The 9,894-nt window shown below is 42.5% G+C and overlaps 1 protein-coding gene across 1 annotated transcript in view; it reads left to right on the forward strand.

Moving 5' to 3' along the window:
* EFCAB5 (EF-hand calcium binding domain 5) overlaps positions 1–7,130 on the forward strand; it is a gene marked incomplete at its 3' end in the record, with an annotated part of 98,231 nt that extends 91,101 nt beyond the window's left edge. Inside the window, exon 20 of the mRNA XM_080677330.1 lies at positions 6,937–7,130. Within this exon, the coding sequence (XP_080533456.1) occupies positions 6,937–7,130 (194 nt within the window). The remainder of the gene's footprint in view (positions 1–6,936) is intronic.
* Positions 7,131–9,894: the final 2,764 nt, after the last annotated feature.

Below are 9,894 nucleotides of genomic sequence, written 5' to 3' on the forward strand. Positions count from 1 at the left end.
GTCCTTAAGTCATTGATAATTTCCTCCATGGCATCAAGGTTGCTACTCATGACTGTGGAATTTGTACACTGCACAAAGGTGCTCTACTGAGGAGGTGGGAGGGGGCTGAAATCGAACCAGGAGTCCATTCATTAAAGTGTGTGCTTTAGCATAAGGCCACATCTGCTTGTATGAGGGGCATCTCTTTCTTCACACACCTTTTTCTGCTCATCAAGCTATGTGCTCACAAATTGCATTCATCCATAGTGGGTGTCTTTCTCATTTACACAAAGGTGACCTAGAGGTTGGTGGTGGCCCTGCCCTCTTTTCTGTATTCTGTCTTTGGAATTCCTATTGTTTAGACATTGGATAGCCTAAATTTAGTCTCCCAAATCCTTGTATTTTTTTCTCCTATTTTGCATCTTTTTGTCTTTTTTTCCCACTTCCTGAGACATTTTCTCAACCTTCTAATCCTATTGAATTTTTGTTTCTACATGCTTTAATGTCTAAAAGCTTTGTTGTTGTTGTTCTTTAAATACTTGCTTTTACAACATCTGTTCTATTTCTTAAATGCAATGTCTTATCTCTCTGAAGGTATCAATGATAATTATTTTTTTAAAGTTTTCTTCTCCCTGTGGTTTCTCCCCTTTCCTTCTGTTTCAGTGTTTTGGTGTCTGTATGTCATCTTCTTTACATCTCCTACACACTAGGCAACTCCTCACCCCAACCCTAGAAATGTTTTCCTCAGAAAAGGTAACATAGAACATCTCTGACCTAGGGGACATCAGACACAGTTGAGAAGGGAGAGTACCAGAGTGAAAACAGGGAGAGTATGAGTGTGTCTCCTGAATACTGAGACACCTGCAGGCTTTCCCCACGAAGCTCCAACAAAAAGGGGCAAACAAAAGGCACAAACAACTGATACCTATACCACTGAAGTGCAGGAAAATAGTGCAGGACTTTTATTTGTAATAAATTTATCCCATTAATGTCGGATTTCTATTTTTTACTGTTTTAAAAGAAATAATTTATACATAAACATAAATATATTTGGATCATGTTCAACATTTGTTACTGATAGAGGGATATGATCTAAGAATTATTAAAAGCCACTGTATTAAAGTATGAATTTTTATAAAGATAAATTGCATTGATTTCAATTTATACAAAATTTGATTTATGGCCACATCATTTTAAAAAGCCAATACAATGTGATATTGTACAGAAGTTGTGCTTACAATAGGAATGAAATTAATGCAAGAACTCAGTGTTCAGCCTGGAATAAACTTCCACCCAAACTTTGATAACTCAAGAAAAAAAGTAGATTTAACTTAATCCAGTGTTAAAGCAGAGATCCATAAATGGAGATTTAATTAGAAATATCCCATATTATTCTAATGTTTTAAGCAAAATGAATTTCCTATGTAATTAAAAGTTTGATTAAACTTGAATCTGTTTTGAAATCAATAGGTTTATAAACAGATTCAAAGTTTGTCTCAGCAATTATTTTAGCTCAGATGTCTTCAAATAATTTACTATAACCCTTACCAATGAAAGCAAAAAAAAAAAAAAAAAAGAGCACAATTTCTTATGGTTAGAAAAGGAAAAAAAAAGTAGTATATCTGCTTGAAAGAATTGTAAAATCTGTGCAAACTACTGCAAAGATCTGGCATCTATCCACCACAAGAGAGCAGCAGTGCTCAACCACTGTTAATGGGAACCCCACAGAGCAGCAGCAATTTTCAACCCATTTATGTGCCACCACACACTGTTGTGCCACAAGAATTTTTAAAACGTGCAATACCTGACTATTTAGTCAGGAGCACTGACCTCTTTTTCCTTAGATTGTCAAATAAAAAAAATGACAACAGCCAACACAATAGCTTTCAGGTGTGAATAAATCAAAAGAATACCTTTTTTTTTGTTAGATTGGCAAAAAATATATTTTTTGGTGTGCCACACAATTTTAGTAATTGGTTTATGTGTGCCATTAAATGAAGAAGGTTGAAAATCACTGCCACAGAGCAATGGGGGCTTCATTAGAAGAATAAATTAAAGCCAGTTGTTAATACATCAATCTCTCATTGGAAAGGGCAGGAAACAGAAACTATGGCCCAGACAGGTTTGGAGCTTCTGTCCCTGGTAACAAGACAGGAAATAAGCAACAGGGGCTTGTGAAAGGGAGTGACCTCGCTCCCTATTCTCGTGTCCTTGAGTCACCATGGAGATGGCTGACTGGCTTAATAATGGTTGCAGATAGGAGTCTATTCATTTGGATATCAGATAAGAACATGTGGCAGGCATCAAAGAAACAAAGCTCTTGATGGGGATTTAGGAGGGGGAGAATAAAAGCTGTGGGGAGCAGGAGAGCTGTTATATGTCAGAAAATCAGGACTAGTTTTAGAAGTATTCTGGGGTGAACTTTTATTTTATTTAATTAAATTCATAACATTAAGATAATCAGAGTAATCTTTGCAGCCTATAGCATTACTTTGTTTCAGGAACTAATAAATACAAAAAGCGATCAATTATAACAAATGCACTTCAAAATAGTCATTTGTATGTTGATTGGTCTAGTATTACACATAACATGCGAAGAATCAGGTACATTTCATGTGCTGTCATGACCAGCATTTGTTTTCATTCATAATTGTCACTAATGTTACTGAGTTATAATCTAAAAAGACTTAGTATTTGAAAAACCTAATTTAATTAGTCCATAATTGAATGTTGTTTCAAGTCAACATTTATTGAACACTTATAATTGGAAGAAGACAGTGCCTGTGTGTGTGAGTGTATGTGTGTGTGTGTGTTAAAACATTGTGCCTGCATTTTAAAGTCAGTTTAAAAAAATTATGAGACTTGTGAATATTTTCCACATTTTATGTGCCTTCATGTTGATAGAAGATAGGGAAGTAAAATAATTTGTCTTTCATTTAATAGACTAGAGGCCCGGTGCAGAAATTCGTGCACGGGGGTGTATGTCCCTCAGCACAGCCTCCACCCTCTCCAATCTGGGACCCCTCGAGGGATGTCCGACTGCCCGTTTAGGCCCAATCCTTGGGGCAGTCGGACATCCCTCTCACAATCCAGGACTGCTGGCTCACAACTGCTCACCTGCCTGCCTTCCTGATTGCCCCTAACTGCTTCTGCCTGCCAGCCTGATCACCCCCTAACCACTCCCCTGCCAGCCTGTTTTCCCCTAACTGCCCTCCCCTGCAGGCCTGGGTCCCCCCCAACTGCTCTCCCCTGCAGGCCTGGGTCCCTCCCAAGTGCCTTTCCCTGCAGGCCTGGTTGCCCCCAACTTCCCTCCTCTGCCAGCTTGGTCACCCCTAACTGCCCTCCCCTGCAGGCTTGATCGCCCCCAGCTGCCCTCCCTTGCAGGCCTGGTCCCTCCCAACTGCCCTCCCCTGCTGGCCTGATTGCCCACAACTGCCCTCCCTTGCAGGCCTGGTTCCTCCCAACTGCCCTCCCCTGCTGGCCATCTTGTGGTGGCCATCTTGTGTCCACATGAGGGCAGGATCTTTGACCACATGGGGGCAGCCATCTTGTGTGTTGGAGTGATGGTCAATCTGCATATTACTCTTTTATTAGATAGGATAGAGGCCTGGTGCACAGGTGGGGGCCAGCTGGTTTGCCCTGAAGGGTGTCCCGGATCAGGGTGGAGGTTCCCTTGGGGTATGGGGTGGCCTGGGCGAGGGGCCTGTGGTGGTTTGCAGGCCGGCCACGCCCCCCAGTGACCCAAGTGGAGGCCCTGGTATCTGGGATTTATTTATCTTCTACAATTGAAACTTTGTAGCCTGGAGCGGAGCCAAGCCTTCTGCTCACTCCATGGCGGCAGCCATTTCTACTGGGATTTATGTATCTTCTATAATTGAAACTTTGTAGCCTTAAGCGAGGCCTGGGCCGGCCAGGGTGTGCGGAAAGCTGGGCTTCCTCCATCACTGCGGGCAACCCTAGCCTCCTGCTCTTTCCAGCTCTGTGGCTGCGACCATTTCTGTTTGGGTTTATGTATCTTCTATCATTGAAACTTTGTAGCCTTGAGTGGAGGCCTAGGCCGGCAAGGGCAGGCGGAAAGCTTGGCTTCCTCCATTGCCAGGGAAACCCAAGCCTCCCTCCTGCTCTCTGTGGCCGTAGCCATCTTGGTTGGGTTTATTTGCATATTCACTCCTGATTGGCTGGTGGGTGTGGCTTGTGGGTGTAGTGGAGTGATGGTTAATTTGCATATTACTCTTTTATTAGATAGGATATCCATAAGTAACAATTGTCATTGTTAAAGAGTTATGGATAGCCCTGGCCGATATGGCTGAGTTGGTTGAGCATTGTCCCATGCACCGAAAAGTCACTAGTTTGATTCCCAGTCAGGGCACATGCTCAGATTGTGGGTTCCATCCCTGGTTGGGAGGCAACCAATCCATGTTTCTCTTTCTCTCTGACTCTCTGACCCCCTCCCACCCTCTCTCTCTAAAATCAATTTTTTAAAAAAGAGCTATGGATAGGAGATTATATTTAAAACCTCTTATTCAATTGTAAGTATTACTAGAGGCCCGGTGCACGAAATTCGTGCATGGGGGAGGGGGGGTGTCTCTCAGCCTAGCCTGCACCCTCTCCAATCTGGGGCCCCTCGAGGGATGTCCGACATCCCTCTCAAAATCCAGAACTGCTGGCTCCCAACCACTTGCCTGCCTGCCTGCCTGATTGCCCCTAACCGCTTCTGCCTGCCAGCCTGATCACCCCATAACCACTCCCCTGCCAGCCTGATTGATGCCTAACTGCTCCCCTGCCGGCCTGATTGCCCCTAACTGCCCTCCCCTGCTAAGCCGGTCCCCCCTAACTGCCCTCCTCTGCCAGCCTGGTCCCCCCCTACTGCCCTCCCTTTCAGGCCTGGTCCCTCCCAACTGCCCCCCCTGCTGGCCATCTTGTGGCAGCCATCTTGTGTCCACATGGGGGCGGCCATCTTGTGTGTTGGAGTGACGGTCAATTTGCATATTACCTATTTATTAGATAGAATTTATGGTTTATTCAACTCAAATCAGCAAACATTATTGGGTTAGGCATAGACCTGAGGGTGGGAGGCATCTGAAAGAAGGTAATATTTTTTTTAGCAACTACTCTGTGACAGATTTTCCTATATTTTTTCTCATTTATTTTCATAACAATTCTGAGGTATTATCCCTGTTTTATGGAAAAAGAAACAGGCTCAGAACAATTAGGTGACCTGCTCCAGGGCACAAGACTAGTTGGCGTAAAGTCAAGGTTAGAAGCCATGCCTGGCTGATGTGGCTCAGTGGTTGAATGTCAACCGATGAGCCCAGGGCACATGCCTGGGGCTGTATAGGAGGCAGCTGATCAATGATTCTCTGTCATCATTGATATTTCTATCCTTTTCTCACTCTCCGTTCCTCTCTCTGAAATCAATGAAAAAATATTTAAAAAATAATTGGAACCCAGATTTGTTCAGCTCTACAGTACATTCTCTTTCCATTAGACCATTCTATCTGACCATTCATTAATCATTGACTTCTGGGAAAAAGTATCTTTTATAAATGGCAGTTTAATGGTTTGCAATTTAACAAATGAATCTTAATGGTATGTAGTGATTCTATATTTTAAAATAATTTTAAATTAAATATTTCAAACATAGAAGTTTGAGACTAACACCTGTAGTCATTATGGACCCAACTGCTCTCCCCTGCAGGCCTGGGTCCCTCCCAAGTGCCTTTCTATATCCAACCTTAATATTATGCGTGTTTGAGTCAGACTTTTTTATTTTTTTTTAAATATATTTTATTGATTTTTTTTACAGAGAGGAAGGGAGAAGGATAGAGAGTTAGAAACATCGATGAGAGAGAAACATCGATCAGCTGCCTCCTGCACACTCCCTACTGGGTATATGCCCGCAACCAAGGTACATGCCCTTGACCGGAATCGAACCCGGGACCCTTGAGTCCACAGGCCGCTGCTCTATCCACTGAGCCAAACCGGTTAGGGCAAGTCAGACTTTTTTAAAGAAAGAAAACATTATAGCCGAAACCGGTTTGGCTCAGTGGATGGAGCGTCGGCCTGTGGACTGAAGGGTCCCAGGTTCGATTCCGGTCAGGGGCATGTGCCTTGGTTGCGGGCACATCCTCGGTGGGAGGTGTGCAGGAGGCAGCTGATCGATGTTTCTCTCTCATCGATGTTTCTGGCTCTCTATCCCTCTCCCTTCCTCTCTGTGAAATATCAATAAAATACATTTAAAAAAAAAAAAAAAAGAAAACATTATAGGGCCCTGACCAGTGTTGCTTCAATGATCAGTGTCAATGAGAGCACAGAAGGGTTGCAGGTTCAATCCCAGCCCAGTTGGGGTGGGTATGGGACACAACCAATCAATGTTCTCTCACTTAATGTCTGTCTGTCCATCTGTCTCTCTCTCTTCCTCTCCCTCCCTTCCTCCCACTCTCTAAAAATCAATGGAAAAATATTCTCCAGTGAGGATTAACAACAAAAAACATTAAAGGAACAGTTGAGACTTTCTACCCCTCCCTGATCCTATTTTCTTCCTCCCTAGAGATAATACTATTATGAATTTGGTATTTATTATGCATGATTTCTTACTTTTACTACATGCTTATGAATCCATAAACAATATAATATTATTTTACAGGTTTTTAAATTTTTAAAAATTGTATCCAAAGAACATATTATCCTACAACTTACATTTTGTGCTCAATAATGTTTTGAGATTTATCCACATGATATATATAACTCTAGTTCTTTAATTGTTGTTAAATGCTGTGTAGTATTTCATTAGATGACTACACCAAAATTTTTAAATCCTTAGAAATTTAAACAAGATTCTGGTATGGTTTTTACTCCAAAAATATCTAATGAACTTTCATCATAATACTGGAACTTATATTTTAATTTAAAATGTGCAAAACTATTCACACTAACATTTTTTCCCCTTTGGTGCAGGTCATTCCCGAATCGATGTGTGGAGATTGGGTAGTAATGTCATGGAGTACCTATACCACTGGTCACACATCTGTTTAGCTCTCATAGAACTAAATGAAAAACAAAGCAGTGCTATTATACCCCCATTGCCCTCAAAGACTGACTCCTGTGTGTATGCAAAAATGCCAGGCGCAAGCTTGCTAGGTAAATGCTAATGGAATTGGTGCTGTATTTAGAATATTTTTGTTATGTTCAGTTTTGTTAACTATAAAATATTTTCAATTGTAAGAAAATAGACATATAGACATATTCTGCTCCTAGACACTTGATTCTGCACTTTTTAAAACCAAATGCTACCTAAGGAGAAGTTTGATCTAAAAAATATACAGTTAAGGTAACCATAAACAAATGCATGTTATAGAATACTAGAGGCCCGGGGCACGAAATTCGTGCACGGTGGGCTAACGAGGTGTCCCTCAGCCCAACCTGCACCCTCTCCAATCTGGGACCCCTCAAGGGATGTCCGACTGCCCGTTAAGGCCAGATCCTATAGGGCCTAAATGGGCAGTCGGACATCCCTCTCACAATCCAGGACTGCTGGCTCCCAACCACTTGCCTGCCTGCCTGCCTAATTGCCCCTAACCTCTTCTGTCTGCCAGCCTGATCACCCCATAACCACTCCCCTGCCAGCGTGATTGATGCCTAACTGCTCCCCTGCTAGCCTGATTGCCCCTAACTGCCCTCCCCTGCAGGCCTTGTCACCCCTAACTGCCCTCCCCTGCAGGCCTGGTCACCCCCCCAACTGCTCTCCCCTGCAGGCCTGGGTCCCCCCCAACTGCCCTTCCCTGCAGGCCCGGTCGCCCCCAACTTCCCTTTTCTACCGGCCTGGTCACCCCTAACTGCCCTCCCCTGCAGGCTTGATCGCCCCCAACTGCCCTCCCTTGCAGGACTGGTCCCTCCCAACTGCCCTCCCCTGCTGGCCTGATCCCTCCCAACTGCCCTCCCCTGCTGGCCATCTTGTGGCAGCCATCTTGTGTCCACACGGGGGCAGCCATCTTGTGTGTTGGAGTGATGGTCAATTTGCATATTACTCTTTTATTAGATAGGATAGAGGCCTGGTGCATGGGTAGGGGCCAGCTGGTTTGCCCTGAAGGGTGTCCTGGATCAGGGTGGGGGTTCCCTTGGGGAATGGGGCGGCCTGGGCGAGGGGCTGTGGTGGTTTGCAGGCTGGCCACGCCCCCCAGTGACCCAAGCAGAGGCCCTGGTATCTGGGATTTATTTATCTTCTATAATTGAAACTTTGTAGCCTTCAGCGGAGGCCAGGACAGGCCAGGAACTTGGCTTCCTCCATCGCCGGGGAAACCCAAGCCTCCTGCTCGCTCCATGGCCGCAGCCATTTGTGTTGGGATTTATTTATCTTCTATAATTGAAACTTTGTAGCCTTGAGTGGAGGCCTGGGCTGGCCAGGGTGTGCAGGAAGCTTGGCTTCCTCCATTGCCGGGGAAACCCAAGCCTCCTGCTCACTCTGGGCTGCAGCCATATTGGTTGGGTTAATTTGCATTCTTGCTCCTGATTGGCTGGTGGGCGTGGCTTGTGGGTGTATCAGATGTATGGTCAATTTGCATATTGCTCTTTTATTAGATAGGATATTCAAAACTTTCAATTTTAGTTTTATATCTGCCACGGGACTATTATGACTGACTAACAAAGTTATTTTCATTCTTTTAAGGTACAGAGTAAAGACCGAAGATTTAGAAAATAAAATGGCAGTTTTTACATCAAAAGAGTACCAAAAAATAAAGATTTTAAGAAATGGACTGGGAATTGTTTTTCTAATTTTTCAAAGATTAATATGAGTACTACCATTTCTCCCTCATCACCACACATGCACTTACCTTAGTAACAAGTTATTTCAATGAATAGAAATCCTTGTGGGAAAATGTTTGTCCATGACTCATGGAAAAAAGAAAACACCTTAAAAAAATAATAACATAGGGAGGCTAGGGGAAGGTCAATGGGGGGGAAAAAGGAGATATATGTACTACTATTTGTAATACTTTAAACAATAAAATAAAATTTAAGAAATGCATCACAAAAAAAACAAAAAATAACATAAACCTCTCGAGTTCAAGAACTGCAAAAAGAATTTATATTTACTTAAAGATTGTTAGTACAGCAAACTTTACTGCTCTGTTGTGAGATTTCATCTTTGCAATAAAATATCTGATGACAGTCCATTTTTAATAAAATTTTGGGAAATTAAACTTCATTTTTTTTATTTGGTTGAAAAAATATGTTGTGTTCCAAACATCTTATAATTTGAGGTCCCTTTTTAACCTTTCCTGATAAGATGGCAGTGTTATTACCAGCCCTCATCTCTTGAATGATTGCATGCCCAGTTTTAACCTGTAAGCCTCTTTTGTATTAGAAAAAGGGCTTTTAAGGACTTTTGCAGCAACATTTCTAGGAACAAGGTTCTTGAAGATATTAAACTGATAGCCCCATATCCTGATGGTTTCAGAACAGCTTATAAAGAGTTCACTGTGAATACAAATGGTATTTTAGGCAGCAAGAAGGGCAAATTTTTATCGAATGCTACCTTTTTAACCACTATCCTGGGAATAGTTAACTAAAGGGTATTTAGCATAATGATAATAAATATATTAGCATGGTGCTTTAACTTGTTTGAAATATTTACACATACTAGCTCATTTTTTCCTCTCAATAGCCTGTAAGATGGGCAGTCTTGATATTATCTCCATTTTATAAATGATAAAGTCTCTAAGAGTGAGTGAGTTAATTAGGTCACAATAACTAGTAAGAGATAGGGTAGAGTTACTACCCTTGCCAGCACCCTAGATACCTCACTAACACTTTCCACCCTTTCTAGGCTAATAGTTGTGCATTCAGTCTTTTGGAAATTACTTTAAAATTAAACAACCAGCAGGGCAGATTGGTTGATAAAAACATCTACGATGA

The sequence above is a fragment of the Plecotus auritus genome (assembly GCF_963455305.1).
Source record: "Plecotus auritus genome assembly, chromosome: 7".
NCBI classification, from domain to species: domain Eukaryota; kingdom Metazoa; phylum Chordata; class Mammalia; order Chiroptera; family Vespertilionidae; genus Plecotus; species Plecotus auritus.